This window comes from Xiphophorus couchianus, chromosome 5 (genome assembly GCF_001444195.1).
Source record: "Xiphophorus couchianus chromosome 5, X_couchianus-1.0, whole genome shotgun sequence".
In the NCBI taxonomy this organism is placed as follows: Eukaryota; Metazoa; Chordata; class Actinopteri; order Cyprinodontiformes; family Poeciliidae; genus Xiphophorus; species Xiphophorus couchianus.
This window is the reverse complement of record NC_040232.1, coordinates 16,221,558-16,238,728: the sequence shown is the minus strand read 5'-3', so window position 1 is coordinate 16,238,728 and position 17,171 is coordinate 16,221,558. Positions and strand designations below refer to the sequence as shown.

At 36.6% G+C, this 17,171-nt stretch overlaps 1 protein-coding gene across 2 annotated transcripts; it reads right to left on the bottom strand.

The window, feature by feature from the left end:
* Positions 1-1,100: 1,100 nt before the first annotated feature.
* Positions 1,101-16,807, bottom strand: mttp (microsomal triglyceride transfer protein). 2 transcript variants are annotated; one of them, XM_028019197.1, is made up of 18 exons: positions 16,462-16,807; positions 15,219-15,418; positions 14,971-15,114; positions 11,523-11,630; positions 11,304-11,420; positions 11,072-11,211; positions 10,733-10,883; positions 9,189-9,346; positions 8,871-9,039; positions 8,058-8,165; positions 7,705-7,917; positions 7,394-7,605; positions 7,188-7,285; positions 6,300-6,421; positions 5,974-6,201; positions 4,640-4,764; positions 2,482-2,652; positions 1,101-2,382 (listed from the first exon to the last, which is right to left on the bottom strand). In XM_028019197.1, exons 1-18 carry the CDS (start codon positions 16,520-16,522, stop codon positions 2,235-2,237), a joined length of 2,673 nt encoding a protein of 890 aa, XP_027874998.1. In that variant the 5' UTR covers positions 16,523-16,807; the 3' UTR covers positions 1,101-2,234. The 2 variants fall into 2 exon arrangements, with proteins under 2 accessions (XP_027874998.1, XP_027874999.1); XM_028019198.1 differs by having other exon boundaries at positions 15,219-15,411; positions 16,461-16,801.
* Positions 16,808-17,171: the final 364 nt, after the last annotated feature.

Genomic DNA, 17,171 nt, shown 5'->3' with positions numbered 1-17,171 from the left:
AACCAAAGTACATGGATTTTAACATATTTATTATCTGCCGGATGAATTGATAACATTTACATGCTGAAATAGTTTTTATTCAACAGACAGGAGGAAAACACTGCCATCATTAACGCTGTCTATGTAAAAATCTATGTGTATGAATTATTTCTAATTATTTCCAATAATTCATACACATGCAAAGTTAAATCTGTGATCAGAATTAAACAATTATTGAATCTTCATACTGCCAAAACTGAAAGCAAAAAATATTGTCCCCAACTCATTTTGGTCCTGAAAATCTGAAGATGTGTCCAGCACTGGCCCCCACACCTCACCACACCTCACCTCACCTCACCATCTGCAAATTGTTTGGATTATGTTTGGCCCTTCTCAGCAAAATTCATTAAAGCTCACTCAAATTGAAAGAATAACATCAATTTTCAAGTCTTGCCATAAGTTATAATCGACTTAGGTCTTGACTTGGCTGGGCCGTACACATAAATATGCTTTAATCTATAACCATTCAGTTGTGGCCATGGCCAAGTCTCTTGTAGCTAGAGATTCTTCCTCTACATGGCTCCCGTTTCCTCTACAGGCAAGGCTGTTCCGGTCTGTTTTCAATAAAATTTTATTTGTATAGCACATTTCAGCAGCAAGGCATTTCAAAGTGCTTTACATCATATCAAACACAGAAACACAAAGTCATCAAGTGGGGGGTTCTTTTGATGAATTGTTGGTAAATTGTAGAATGCTATCTGATCTGTTTGCTACTTTACTTGATCTCAGTGATGCAGTTTATTCACTGATGTTCTCTAATAATCGTCTGAGGTCTTCACACAACTAAATTCATGCAGAGACCGGATTATACAGAGAAGGTCTCTGTTTACAAATTAGAGGGATGGAAACTGGATTTAAAGGATTATGTCTAATGTGTTTATTCTATCAGGTTAAAATTATAAACTGTTTTAATCAATCTAGGACAGTGCAAAATGTTTTATGAGCACATTTTATTGCCAGCAAATGAATTTAGTTGAATCTTAAACATGGAAACCAAGAGCAATAGTCATATTCAGACATTTCAGCCATAGATATTTAAAAAAATACAGTCAATAGAAGTGTTGATTGGTTCATATTTTAATATTCAACTTACATTATTACTCTTGCAAGTACAAATACAGAAAACAATGTTCTGATATTTATTTTGCCTGTCAGAGTTGTAAACAACTCGATTATGACAAATACAATTAAAAACAACATTACTTTGTTAATCTCACATGTCCAGTCTCATTCAGCAAATTTATTTAAAAAATACAATATCATAGTCAGGAAAGAGTTTTCTGGTCTTGAAAGCTTATGCACTTTTTCCAGCTTCATCAGTATTTACAATTTCTTCTTCACTGTAGCCTCACATAGTTTATTATATGTGCCCATCATAAATATCATTTTCAAAGTAATCCAAAAACACAAAATGTGAGAGCTACCAATTTCTGACAAAAACATTCAATCAAAATGATTTAAATATAACTGGGTCATTTTTGCCCCTTCGCCAATTCATGTCCTCTTTTTTAGCAACGCTTTGACACCCTTCTTCTGTTTACCTGTGAAGAAATTATTTAGTACCAAATTTGTAGTTATTTAGCACAGAATAATTTCATGTCAGTTTATCATTCTGGTTCAGCATTTATGGAGATAAATTATACTAAATATGCTCTAATCTCATGTTTGATTTAATTGTATATTATTTTACAACTTCTTCCATTTATTGTAGTTCTGATGTCAGAGATTCTACAACTACGAGACATGATCAAACCAAATAACTATAACCATCATCATTCTTTTAAGCATCACATAACCACATTTTTAAATAGAAGACAATGAGTAAATTATATAAAGATAACTTTAAATTCTCAAAATGTGAAAGTAGGCATTAAACATCCCAGAGCGTTTTGAGGTATAGTTGAAAAAATATTCTGTGGCAAGACGACTATTTACATATTCAAATAAGAAAGATAGACAGAATATGGCCAAAAATGTAAGAACATGAAATGATGAAGCAGCAAAATGACCAGCACCCCTTAAATACTCACAGGAATGTAAACGTTACTAAAAACATTAACCATTTCTCTTTTTTTCCACCCTTGATGATCTTTCATTGCCTGAGAAATCAAGACCTGCTTTTTCAGTGTAAGCATGTGACAACCGTCTGCGAATCCAGTAAATCCTTTGGTAGTCGACACATCCGGATGTCTTCTCTACCAGCTGGACTCAAAAACCCTTTTGCACATGTTGGAGTTCTCCTGATGGAGAGGGAACTCAGAGCCAGGCACAAGCTGCTTTTTAGCCTTTCGTGACATAATGCTCTTCCCTGATGACAGGCTGTCATACCTGGAAAAGTATTCACTAAAAAAACAGAAAAAAAAAAAAAAAAAGACAACACAAACAAAAAGTTAAAGCTTGCATTACCTAAAGGAAAGTCAGACTATTTGGGATGGAGTCTACCTGACAGGGAAGGTAGCCTTGTCCATCTGCATGCACACCAGGAAGGGATATTCAGAGAACTGGACTGTGGTGATGAAGTCCAGAGAGGCTTCTGTGTCAAAGCTGACCTCCACACCAGCCCTCAAAAAGTCCATGTCCACCGTTACATTGCCAGTGACCACTAAGGCTCCTCTGGGGAGAGAACCAAGCAAAAGCACGGTCAATGAGATCAAGAAAAGTGAGAGTTCAATAGCAAACAGCTCAGTTCATAAGCTCCTTAAAGTCATGGTGGAGTTACACCAAAGAAAGGTATTAATTGAAAAACTGTTGGTTTAAACATCAAACATGATCATTTCTATGCACATGGGGATCAGCTGCACAGTACCATGAATAGGTGTACTTTCCAGATTTATTTTTGTTACATTTGTCTCATATCAAACAAGCTTTAATAACACACAAAGATAATCCCAGTAAATGCTAAAGGAAACTTTCAAATCATAATTTCATTTATGAAGAGGAGAGAAAAGCCTCCCAAAATGATCTAGCCTTTAATGAAAAAGTCAGAGCTTGCTGAACAGCTGCCAGTTCTGCATACAATACGGCTCACATGCAGAATGTGGTGAAAACTCCCAGCATAAATTCTGAATGAGTACATTTGATTGTTTGCGTCTTACTAAATAAGTAGTGTGCATTGTGTTGTAAAATATCTATCAGACAAAGCGCGCCTTTGTATTTAAACACAAATAATTGAGACAAATAATTTCTAATATCAGCTACTACCAGAGCAAATGGCACATTCTACTGTTTTTCAATTGTTAAAAACATTTTTCAAGTGTCAACTCCTAACTTTAGTGACAATAACTGCTGGGAAAGCTATAAAAAATACTTTGAATATTGCAGCCATTAGGCTGTGAAAAACTGTAGACTCCTGAGATGATCAATCTGATACAGATGACCTGACACAAATAGGAATGAACGTACATGTGTGCCAGTAAGGTCTAACATGTTTGTGCACTTTGATGTAAGGAAACATCTTGAGTCCTCACAGCCTTAGACAGATTTTTAACTGGTTTAACCAAAATCCTAAACCCCATTACCTCTATTGTTCTCTGTGCTAAAGCATTTCCTGATTAAAAAACAGAACAATACAATAGTTTTTCAACATAGTATTACCTGTTCCAGATATTTTATTTACCTTGTGTTTCAAATTAAGAAACAAAAAAGAAAAAAAAAAATACTTTTCTAACTTTGCCCGGGGAGACCAGCCAGGCAAGCTGGCAAGGCTATTGTGGTTTGGTGTTGCCCTATACATATCCATGGCATCCAGTCTATTATCAGCAGTGGAGAGGTACAGCTATGCTTGGCCATTCACCTGCCTCTGCCATTTGCATGCACACAACTAATCCTGAAGATATGGATCAGCCCAGTTGTGAAGAAAAGGTGAGATTTATAAAAAAAAAAAAAAAAAAAGCACAATAACATCTAGTCTAAGTGACGATCCTCCGAAGTGTACTGAATCCAATAATTTAAAACATTAAAATAGTTGTCTTTCTTAATGTACCATGTAACCTAAATTTGACTTAAAGTGACACGACAGCATGAGTTAGCTCAGCCATAAAACCATATTTAATGGTTTAAATTCTCTTGCGTTCCTCTTAAGCCCCATTTCATCACCTGATGCCACGAGCCATCTGATTCAGAAGTGATGACGTGCTCCATATTCAGCAGCTACTGTCATGTGTTGACTGTAATGCTTTTAAAATAGAGACTCAGACACAACCCGACGTCGCCGGCACACGACAAAGGGTCCAGGCGTGAAGCGCAATCCTGGAGCACGGCCAGAGAGCCGGTGGAACGGATGAATCAGACGGTACTTATAGACCTGCTAAAGTTCAGATAAACCCAGCATCAACAGAAATCCTGTCAAACTGAGTGACATGGCAGGAACCTCTAAAATTATCTTCCTTTCAAGGCACCAAGATTGTTTTCTAAGAATTGTGTAAATGTCAACCAGGCCTTTGACCTGCATGTGCATTAAGTCATGCGGCGCATATAGCACTTCTTTGACTTGGTGAGTTAATCCATAAATTTACGTGACTGAACTTTGGCCAGGACCCAGATGCAGAGAGCATATTCTCTGATGACGCAAGTTGTTTATATCAGCGCCTTTGACCGGTACCTGTTATTGACGCTGGTTTTTGACTCTCTGTACCACAGGCTTATCTCCATCCCTCCGGAAATGTCAATGGCTAAGCCTCCTTGAAACTCTGCATTCGCCTTCAGACCTGACTGAAGCTGGATGACCTGCAGGATGACAAATCGAAACAAAATACACAAGAGTGAAGTTTTGAGATTAGGGCTGTCTGAGTAAGGAGGAATGTTTCATTGTTAAATTTGTGCATTTTTTTATTATTTCCATAATAAAATTCTACAAAGACAAAATTCATAGCAAACATTGCAATATTTCTCTGCTGAATTTAAGTTGCATATATTAGATTAGTCATATATTTGATGATAAACGACCTAGAATGACAATGTTGTATTGCTGAAACTGCAGACTCAAACTCAAAAAAGAAATCTAACTTTAAATTTGTGGACAATTATTCAGTGACGGGGGATCTCATGTTAAGAAATTACTGTTTTTTATTGTTTATAGGCAGCAATAGCATCCCAAATATTTTTTTATTTAAATAAAACCAAAATATTTGGAAAAAATTTTTTAAAAAGTAAATAAATAAATAAGTAAAATAAAATTATATAACATCTTGATGAAGGTATTATTGCCCTATTTTTGAAAAGTAAAAAAAATAAAAAATAAAAAATGTGTCCTTTTTGACAAAAGGGGGTTATACAATACTTGCCATCTGCATCAATTTATTTGTTGAAGTGGGATTTACAACACTGAAAATACCAAATTAAAGATTTTCTTTCTCTTTTAGTGTGAAATTGTTAATATAGCTGATCTTATTTTAAGCCTTTTTCCACAATTTAATTAGCGGCATCAGTGAATTTGCTGAGAATCAAATCAGCAGTATTTAACTGAGTGATTGACATTTCCTTAGGCAACATTTTATTTATTATAACAGAAAGGGCACAGAAGTCAAAATGGACAGCTCCCTTTTCAAAAATAGGACAATTATGGCTTCATCAACCTGTTTAAGTGATGGCATCCAGCACTTCAGACACTGTTCTCTTTAAGGCTAAAGCTATTGGGGGCTTGACACAGACATACCAAAGCTCTGGTGAGAGAAGCTTGATATATATGCACCATATCTGTAAATTAATAGACACCATATGGCGCACATGTTAAACATGGTTTACGAGCGCCTTTTCTGCTCAGCATCCGCTAACGTGCTTATTAAGTTGAGTTTAGCTCCATTGTGGTTGGAGCTATTAAAAAAGGAAACCAAAAAAGCTGGACCTCTACACACAATATTGTTCTGTTTTCCGTAAGAGCTTTAAATAGGATTCCACTTTAAAAAATGCAAAAGCTCTCTGTGTTAAGCCGTGTACCTCAGAGTGATCCGTGAGCAGGATGAGTCCTTTCACCACGTTTATTGGCTCCCCGGTCATGGAGAACATTTTGGACATGAGGTCACTGTAACCCTTGAAGAACGTGACGGGTCGCAGCTGAACATCGAACAGCAGGGCTGACATACCAGCAAACGACTCCAGGTCTTCCTCTCCCTCATCGGGAGTGGCAGCGATTAGAGACTCTAAACCCTGAGCCTCAATCGCCACCTGAAAGACAAAAAGAAATATCAGATTAGCATAAGCCAGATTTTTTCGACAAAGTAATAATAATAATAATAAAAACTTGCGTGTCCTTGTGTGTGCACCTGCAGTCCATGTAGCATTGAACCTTGACTGGCACCATAAATATTCATGTTGCTCCTTCTGAGGATACCAGAGCCTGAGTACAGGATGTCCAAACTGTATGTCGAGGTCACATCAGGAGATTCTGTGGAAACAGTGGGTTGTTTTATTTTAGTCTTTTTGTTATTTATTCAAGACCAATATAAAATGCTTCTGTAAAATGTTTTAATTCAGTGATCATTTTAACAGCTTTGATTTTCCTTGTCTATTTTCACCAAGTTGCAGCCTGTAGAAATAGTATCACAGGTGCCTGGAATAAGTAGCCATAACTTTTTTCACATCTTGCCACAGTAAACCCAAAACTCTTATTGTATTTAATCGGGAATTTATATGACACACCAAGACAAAGTCACAATTAATTATAAGTGGTACAAGAGACAAAGTTAAAAAGTTTTGACAGGTAAAAATCAGAAATTGCAGCATTTTAATCAACCTTCAATCTGATACTCAAAAATAAAGTCCACCTTCACAATACAGGAAGAGAATGTCGTTGCTACAATGGAACGGTGTATAATACGAATAAAGATATTCATTATAGGCCTAAGTTCATTAAAACTTTGTTGAAATATGTGAAAACTGATATAGACAGACACTTTCCATCAAATCTGACTGAGCTTGAGCTATTTTGCAAAGAGGAATGGGTAGAAGGTTCAGTCCCTACATACTTAAGGCTGGTAGAGGCAGTACAAAGTTGCAGCTGTTATGTGCAACTTTGTGTTTGTCTGTCACATATAATTCCTGGTAAAATACATTTAAATTTGGCTAAAACTGAAAGACATTCAAGGATTATGAAGCCTTTAGCAATACAAAGCATTTTCAGGATAGAAAAAAAATATTTTTCTGTTACTTACGGGCCATGAATCCTGAGAATGCAGACGATGACCCAACTTTAGCAAAGCGATCATAGTTATGGGAAATCATGTCCTCCAAAGCTTGTCGTATAATTTTGCTGCAGAAATGCAAGGAATAAGTTAATGTTATGTTATTATGTTCTACATATGAGTTTATGTTTAGGTTTGTTGGACTGACTGCTCTGTGAGCTTCCTGTATAACAAACCTGGCTGGCATTTGAAAGCGAAGGATGTCTTGGATCTTCGACAGCATGTACTTGTTCATTTCATGCGGCAGGTTTCCGATGGACAGAAGCAGATTTTTCACTTCGATGTATGAAGGGTTGCTACTGAGGATGACGTCAGCAGCAGCAGCTCTCACGTTCTTCTCATAGATTCGCCTGTTCTGGTGGTAAATCCTGTTCACAGTCTGTTTGACCTGGAAAGTGGGAGAAAAGTTTGAGGTCAGTCGGTCTACATGCACATTAATAAATTAATAAAAACCATTAAACGAGCTGTAATGTTTGCTGTGGTTTACCTCTGGGGTGATGAGGCTGACGTCATATCTCTCCAGGGCTGTAAGGGCAATGGTGCTGTAAGATCCCACCTCCGATTCTGCAATCTTTGTGAGGATGGGAATGGCCTCAGGAAGCAGAGAGTTCTTCAGTGCCAGAAGGTACATCTGGACCTCGGATTCAACCTGCGTGCTTTCAGGACCTTCTAAAATCATCTTCTTCACCTGCACCACTGTCTGAAATGGAAAAATATTCAATCTCAAAACCAATTCTCAGAAGAACTACACAAATTCTGGTACCATACAGAAGTGTGCATTAAGGTATAAAATTCTGGTAACTTTAGCTTTTTTTTAAAAAGATTTTTCTGGAAGCTCACCGATAAATTACAGCTTCCTTTCAGACACAGCTTGTGGACCAGAGCTCCCATGATGATCACCACAGATTCTTTGATTTCCGTGCTGCCGATCTTTCCCTTAGCAATGTTCTGCAAAGAGAAAATTTTTACAGTTTCTTGAAAAGTAATGCACTTACAGTACTGCAGAAAGTTTGTCACTCCCCTTCCATTTTTTCACATTTTGTCAACCAGAAAATTCAATAAATTTTGTTTGGGAAATAGTGTTATAAATTATGAATAAGAGTATATTTGTAACATGAAAGAAATAGGATACATGATTTTCAATTTGTTTACTAGTAAAAGTCTGAAAAATGTGAGATGTATTTCTATTCAGAAGTTTAAAGAACAGTGTCCCAAACCATAAACATCACATCCAGTGGCATTAAAATAATCATCCAAAAATGTATGGCATCATAGCAAACCTGTCAACATGTTGCTTTTTCACGGGATTTTTTTATAAATGATTTTTTAAATCATGTAAACTTTTTCATTTTGCTTTAGAGCTTCAACAAAAATGAAAATAAATAAAAATGCATTTTATTTGTGTGTGTGGTTGTAACAAAATAAAACAGAGAAAATTTTAACAACTGTGAACATTTTTGGAAAATGTTCACAATTACATGAGTAACATGTACTCATACATGTTACATGTGTACCATTTCCGTAAGCCACGTTCAGGTAAAGGACCTGCCAAGTGATTACAGAAAACAGTTTGAGGTTTGTCTAAAATGTGTAAAACTAAACAAAATCCTCTGTCTGTTGTGAGCACATGTCAAAGCTCTGCTCTACACCTACCAGCAGAGCCTGGAGCATTCTCTCATTGGGATGGGAGGCAAAGCCACATGCATAGAGAAAACGCTCCTGCAGAACGGAACCCTTTGCGTCGGTGAAATTAAGAAACTCAAGCATGGCATCCAGAGATGCAGGGGTTTGAGAAGAAGTCACTGCGTCTACCACCTGAGGTCTGACAGAAGCAGAAAGTAATTAAAGCAACAAATGTTAACACTTTGGAAGGATAGTTGCCTTCACAGATTCTTAGAATGTAACATTTTCAGGTTAAGTGAGAAGCAGAGTCATAAAATCTATATATATAAAAGGTAGGATGTGGTTTACAGGGTTGTCTTGCTGGCGCTTTTCAGAACTTTGAGAATCTCGTCCTTGGACGCCTTCCTAATGCTCTGAATGAAGCCCAGGAAGCTACGAGGAGCCATGGCTTTGGACAGGCTCGCTGGCTCCAGCTGCTTTTGCGCCGCCTGCCAATGTTCGAAGAGCTAAGTGTGGGGAACACAGGGGGCAGAAAAGGATTAGAGGACATATCATCTTCAGTCAGTGTTTCAAGTACAAAAATACACTGAGTCCGATTAGTTACGGTGTGTTATAAAAATTTATTTTGTCATAAACACTTGTCCAACTTGTCAGAGAATGTGTAAAAAGACAATAATAACTGGATGAATTAAAATCCTGTACTGTTGCTTTTTATAATCAGTGAATTGAAAGAAATTAGATGTTTAGCTGCTTATTGGGAGTACCTTGGAGATACAAAAAGCCATTTGGGAAACTATTTAAAGTGGATACATGTATCATTTGCATAACTCTTCATTTTCAATTATGCTCCATTTTGTTTCAATGCTGAAAGTTGATAAATGTGTGAGAAAAAAAAAACATGATAGGAATATATGGAAGTCAATGTACATTACAACGTAGTGATAGCAATGTCTGCAGATCGAGTATGAGTTCAAAGACAAAGTCAATAGAAATGTTGTCTAAGAGCAGCAGGGAGACACAAACTGGCACCTTACACAGAGATTTAAAAGCACTGTCTCATGACTATAACCTGCCAGTAACATGGGTGTTTGAACTAACCATTTTCCAACCAGCTGTCATTGTTAAACTAACCAAACATGCGGCCATGTTATAATGTAAAAGCAGTGAATGAAAGCAGCTGAAAGTCCATATAATCAGTTCATGTTTTAATCATTAGGATTTAAAAGCACTGCAGGAATCTTGTTATAAAAATCTAATTCTGTGGGTTGGAAAGGAAGTCAAAATACAATCTGTCTTTCATTTGGCTTGGAGTTTAAGAAAAAAATAGTTGCCGTTAACAAAGAGACTAGCTTTGATGGGTTAGGAAAAGTCCACTGGCTTCACTTTCTCAAATATCACCCAATTTATCTTTTCCTACCTAGTAAGATTCTCTGCATAGGAATGTGTTGTGCTCCATGTGTTGCCAGTAAACACACATCAGTTTGACATGATTTAGTTAAAATGGATAGTCATCCTCTCTGCAGCTTCAAATGACACGCTACCCATATCTGGGAGTAGCTTTCAATTTATGAGGTGTTTCAAAATCTTGAATTTTAAAATTGCTTGCCTGTTTCGAAAAATCATTGTAAAGGTCGATTGTGATTTATTTTTACTTTGAAAACTTTCTTGACTTTTAGGAGGTTTTTCTGGCTCTAAAATGTGATATTTGTTCATTTGAAAAGCTCAGTTCAGTCCATTTACCATTTGTCATATTTACCCTTTCAGGAAATTTTGAAGTTTTCTTATGTGGATGAAACAAATCTCTACCACCATACAGTAATTTCAAAACCAACCCATCTTTGTGTATGAGTACAGAGTGAAGATATAGTGTGTGAAGAATAATTTGTACTTACTGAAGGACAGCCTTTGCATTGGGTTTTTAGCTTCTCAGGAACAACACCAACAGCTGCCAGTTTTTCATCTACTGACTTGACGACTCCAGCAACGTCCTTTCCAGCCGCCTCAAATGGTCCGGCCTCTTTACCCAGCAGCACCAGGGATTGTCTAGGAAACAATAATGTGGACATATAGAGTTTCCAGTCACAGAGCTAGTTATAACAAACCTAAACATCTTTATATGTTTAGGTTATAAAACATATAAAAATGTGTTTACCCATTTTTTTATATGGGTATAAAATAAACAATACAATTACATTCAACTTTTTGTAGATAACCTTATATTACCCTATTACCTGGATAGGATTTTAGCAGCAGTGGATTGATGAGCATTAACAGCCAGAAAGTGAGTTTCTTCAGCCTCTGCTGACCGGATGAAACCATCTTCAAGTTTAAACACTGTAACAGAACTGGACTTCCTATTTACACCCAATACCTGGATGGGAGAAGATATTAAATGATATTTTAGAACTTCACAACTGATCACTTCTTCTATAAGATGACAAGTTGTTCTGAAAGCTGACTGACCGTACTATGTGTGGTAAATCCGGTCTCTGAAGTCTTACACGTCTCCAGGATTTTGGTTCTTGTAACTTGAACTTGTGTTGCTTGATACTGAACTGTGCACCTTCCGGAAACATCATTCTGTTGTACGACATGGTTTGAGTTCATTTACCAATTTGCAAGCATTGAAAAAAAAAAATTATACAATCACTTCTGGTGAGTAAATATTGCAATGCTCTTTACCTCAACAACTTTCCCGGTATGGATCTGAAACTGCAACAAGCTGCTGATGCCTCTTTTTAAATTCTTGATGGTTGCAGGTTCTGACCAGTAGGAATAGAATGCCTTTATCTGCATGGGATGTGTAAGAAAGAAAGCAACAAATATGCTTTGAAATGATATGCAGCAAAACTTTGACCTGTAGATAAATTAGCTATTGAGCAAAGCAGCCTTCACAAAGGCATCCAGGGTGTCAGTTTCCTATGGTACATTTGTGTTCACAAACATATGTGCATAGTTATGATATCTGACACTATTTACATTATATGTTACTCTCTGGAGTCCAGATCAAAACCACACTCAGACTATTACAGCATTAGCACCTATAGTTACTGAATGAGTCTTTAATAGCTACTTAGTTAGAAGTAAATTGTTGATCTTCTAATGCCCCCAACAATAATATTTAAGGACTGTTTAAGGCAATTATTAGTGTGATACTTTACTATTGAACCTCTGATGGTAACAAGATATGTGGCTGGATAATGCTAAAGAGCCAGAATTGAAATACATCAGACATTTCTTCAGCATATGGAGTAAAGTAGTTTTGTGTGAGCTTTGTGACATTTCACTGAAATTGTGCTGAGAGTTAGTCAAATTTACATACATATAGACCTGACTGCCAACTTTTCATTGCCAGCTATCAACACTGTGAATGGGGCTAATGATGATTTAGTAAATGTCAGAATTTTTTTCTAAATGTTGAAAATAAAACAATGGATTAAACTGGAAATGTTGTGCCCGACATTCTCACAAAAATGACTAAAATGTTACTGCTGTGTTGAATAAATGAAATTAGGAATAATCATGCGGTAATTTGTTGAAGTTCATATGTCAAAAGTTAGACAAGTGGAATTTCACTTTTTCTATAGATTAGATCTCCAAGGACTGGAATATGTGGATGATCAGTCAAAGGAGAGACATTTTGGTATAGTGCATACATAAAACTTTTGTTTGTTGCTGGTTTTTTCCCCATAAGTGGATGCATCTGGATCTATTTTCTACCATTTTCTCTCACTTTAAAGACTAGCTTTTATGTACCAAGAATGGATTTTCCATGTGTGGCATTTTACCATTCAATTTTTGTTGGAAGTTATCTAAAAACAAACGATGAGACTGAGTACCTTAAGTATTAAATATAGTTAAATATTTGGTGCATTTTTTACCAATTAGAAATGGGCAAAAAATATAAATATTGACTAAGTTCTATGTAAAGCTTTTCTTTAAGAGCTATGCTTTCATATAAGAAAAGAGAAAATTACTTTTATTTTGCTGTATTAAAATAAAAATAAAGCAATCTACAGTATTATTGCCATGTCAACCAAATCCCAACCATTAACTGCCGAGATAAAACATGTTTAATCTAGTACAATGAAAGATTTCACTGGAATTAAACATTTTTGAAAATCAAAATGGCTGCACAAATCCCTTTAGAGATTATACAGGCCACCAAAACGTTACCTGCCAAACTTCTCCAAACAGGGGTTCAGTTTAGCTCAATGACACACAGTTGCCAGGTCATGAATGTAGAAAGGAGCCAATTACATCATCCTACAATGTTTCCTTTACAGTATAATATTTATTTGTGGTACTCAGCCATAATATCAGATATGACTTCCATAAATAGGCCATCTGCTGCTACTGTGTGTTATTCCTCCCCCTTTCTGGCTGGTATAAATAATCTGACAACACCAGTGGAAACTCGTCTACCCGTTTGACAGACAAACAAAAATGTTTCTGCTTTAGTGGAAACTTTAAAATTAATTCTATTCTGTCTGCACTGTAGAAAAGACAGGAAGAAAATGTCTTGGAAACATTTCTGAGTAGAGAGGATGGATTTATTTATTCTAGAATAAAATTTATATTACAGTAAGGTGCTTCTTATAGGATAAAGTCAATCTACATATTTTCAAAGTCTGCTTTAAGCTACGAAAGAACAAATTGTTACTTGGAAGAAAATTGTCTGCCAATGAATTATAAGCCATTTAGTAAAAAAATTTCCAAGCTATACAGCAGTTTATTGTGGACATAAATGAAATTTTCTGATAAGTCTTTCAATAATGAATATGCCAATTTCCTTTCTTCATTATTTTAAACCATGTTACTGTACTTTGAAGAATCCAACTTTAGTTTTGTCGTGAACACAAAGTTGAGAGATGAGAAGAAAATGCAACAAAGTAAATTACACATCCTAAATAAACTGTGTTTAGAAAAAAAAATACAACCATTTTCATTAATATGCATGCTTAAAAATGAGAGAAGAAAAAGTGGATTAGTTTTTAAACGTGGCAGCCAACCTTTAGAGTATTTTAAGGAAAATGTATGCAGATCCAACAGATAACAAAAAAAGAAAGTGCAGTTTTAGATTGGAAGCATAAATATGTAAGGAGCCACTTAAAGGAGAAGAGTTCTTTAAACATATCACATTAAATCAGGATGTGGGAGAGAAAGATGGTAAAATGACAAAAAAGCTTCAGATAAGCAACCTTTGTCTATCATGCAACATGTTGGATTTGGAAATGTTGGCATCCTTTTGTAAATATCAGTAAATGTAAACGCCAACATTATTTCATTGATGTAGGTCAACAGCAGAATGTTGTTCTTGCAGCACTATCTGCTAACATAAGATGCTAGAAACAGCTTAAAATGTCTTTTGTTGTCATTTACAACTATTCTCTCATAAACATAGTCTGACATACTCTCTTATCACAATATTATCATTGAATACTCAAGAATGAAAGTCTAAAATAAAATGCTGAGTGTTTTTTTTATTAATCATTTTATCATTTTAAATATAGTTTATTCAAGACTAAAAAAATTCTCAAACCTTTTCAGCACTACTAAACACCTGGAATGGAAACAATAAATAACTTCTTTTTTTTTAACTACTAAATCTACTGCTAACACCATTAAGATCTCCATTAAGGTAAATTTCATTTGAGGTCTCCTTTATATCTGAACTCAACAGGTTATCAAAGACACTGACATCATTCACATTAGTAGTTTACCTCACTAAGATATTCTTCCACCAACCTACAACCATTTCTTTTACTCTGACTCATTCATAAATTTAGACATTGACCTTCTGAATCAGCTGACCTTTGATAAACGCACACACATTTCTGGTATTTCCCCTGCCAGCATCATCACTTTAACACTATGCAAATAGAAAAAAAATGTTTTTGAATGCTCTGAAGACATCTGCCTGGCTTTCCTCCACTCCTGCACATGCCTGCATATCAGTACTTGTATACTACAGATAGCCTTTTCAAGAATTGCTCTCTGGCTATAGTAAAAGGTGTGTTATATCTGGGGTCAAAAGCTATTCTGGACACTCCACTTAATATCATTGCAAGAAAATGCAGACGCTGTAGCTACAGATGTTAAAAATGAGTGGTAGTGTTGAAGTTCTCACCTTCCCATTTTTCAGATGTACCAGGAAAGGTTTTGTTAGAGCTGCTAGTTTGGTTTTCCCCAAGATGCTTTCGGTCGTGGCTCCATGAAGGATGTTGTTTTTCTCTGACCTCTCAGTCACGGGCTCAATCCTCACATTTGAGATCTGTTGAAGAGAGTAACCTCTTAAGGAAATTATCAAATGTACTTTTATTCTAAAGGAGAACCTTATTTAGAGAACTGGAAAAGTAATTTTTTGGGCCCACATACAGCCAGCTGAATCAGCTGGTCGTCCTTGTTGCTCGGATCTCTCCATACAAGGTTAATGTTCACGTCGCTTGAGATTCTGTAGCCGGCACTGCCCTCCTTCGACCCCGGAGCCTTGTCCAGCAGGAGCTCAGTGGTGTAGCTGAATTTGTACAGCTGGTTATTGTTCAGCTGGGGTCCAGCAGCAGCAGCAGCAGCAGCACCTGGTAAAATAGGAAATGCAACTTGAAGCAAAGTCAAAATGACAAGGCGCTACAATGAAACGCTCATCTAACTTATCATTGTCAATGTAAAATTACCATAAAGTGTAAGTAACTGAAAGCAGTTTAGTCATTTATTAAAGATGTTTTGTAATCAGAATTGTCTTAAAATATTTTTCATAGCGCATTAAGCTGAAACAGTTTTGCTTACTAGTGCAAAATAGTGCCAAATATTTTTGTTGCTGGGTTTGAAAGCAATCTTCTTTGCAAACCTTAGTATGCAAGAAAAACTAAGAATCGTTTTCAATAGATTTTTTTTTTCTGAACAACAACAACAACAACAAACTTTTAAGCAGCCATAAAAAGACATCAATGGACTTTCCCCATCATATTTCAATTCATTTCATATTTCATATATCCCCATTTCATATTTCAATAAGTAGAGATTAGACTTATGTCGTCTCATCTCTACTTATTCTTCTTAGTGAATAGTGGACATGGTGTTGAGCTGATTCAATCATTGAACTGGGTGTGTTTCAGTAATCTCCTGCTTGCTACATTAATGGCAAACCCTCTGATAGATGTGTCATTCGGCCATGAGGGAATACACACTGACGTGTCACTTTCTGATTTCATCACCGGCTGTCTATGCTAAACTTTCACCAAATGAAATTCAGGGTCAGTTTGTTGCATCAAACTGCCTTAAATATGTCAGGGACTTAAAAAGTAAACTGTCAACGAGGTTATCATCTGACTTTTTCCCTTCTGACTGTTTCTAAAAGATTATTTCTGACTATGAATGTGATGGAGAGTCCCAGCCTGCATCGATTCATTCATTCTTCTTCTTTCCCAAATCCAGACTGAAAATCTTAAAACTGCTCAGAAAGTCCAACAACAGCTTCCAAGTTCTGAGCAAAGTGTCCAAGTTTTAAGATTACAACTACAAACCAATAGTTTTGCAGGCTCCAGATGAACCAGTTGTCTTCAGTCTGCTGTCATCTAAAGGACTGCTGGCGTCTAAGCATCTCAAGAACCAATTCACTCACCTTTGGTAGAAGCTGTGACAGAAGTGGCTGCGCAAAGCAACAAAACAGCCAGAACCAACATTGTGCGTCCTCCTCTCCCCGCAGCCAGGTGATCCAAACCCCAAAAGCCGCTGAAGTGGCACCAATGAAAAGGCCAAAAAGAAAACGCAAAGCGAGCCCGAGCCTCTTCTGTCCTGCTTTATCTGAGGGGAGGGCAGACTCCAAACTCCACGCTCAAGTACTAAGTACGAGATAACCCGCAAATCATTAACCAGGGCAGCACAGATTTGACAGGAACTGCTGCTGTCTATAGATGCGCATGCAGCCAGGTGGGTCATTTATTTTAATACAGCGAGGCCATGTGATCGATTAATCAGTCCAATCACGCAGCTTAATCGGATTGATTCGCATTGTCATAAGAGTGAGATCACAAACCATTTTTGCGGCTTTAACGCGCGGAACACATTTTCGAAAGCTGAACTAAGATTGTGTAAAGTTATTAAAATGTAATTTATGATGGTTGTAGTTACCAGGAGCTGATATGCAAAAGTCTTCATGCCAGACACCTTTCACCTAATTTCCCCCGGAGATGAACAGTCGGGCACTTTGTCATCTTACGTTTGCAGGAAGTGGGAAGTCCTGCCAGAGAAACCAGCTCGAATTACAGCTTTCCCACTATAGAGGTGTCAAGTCTTTGGGTTGACCTGTTTTGCCTTCTGCAATATTTGCGT

What these genes read in the sequence shown, in the direction of transcription:
- mttp (XM_028019197.1), bottom strand. Translation starts at nt 16,522, where the DNA reads ATGTTGGTTCTGGCTGTTTTGTTGCTTTGCGCAGCCACTTCTGTCACA. An exon ending in TACATCTGAAAAATGGGAAG is followed by an intron (nt 11,631 to 14,970) that starts GTGAGAACTTCA and finishes CATCCCATGCAG; the next exon opens with ATAAAGGCATTCTATTCCTA. An exon ending in GAATGCTCCAGGCTCTGCTG is followed by an intron (nt 8,166 to 8,870) that starts GTAGGTGTAGAG and finishes TTCTCTTTGCAG; the next exon opens with AACATTGCTAAGGGAAAGAT.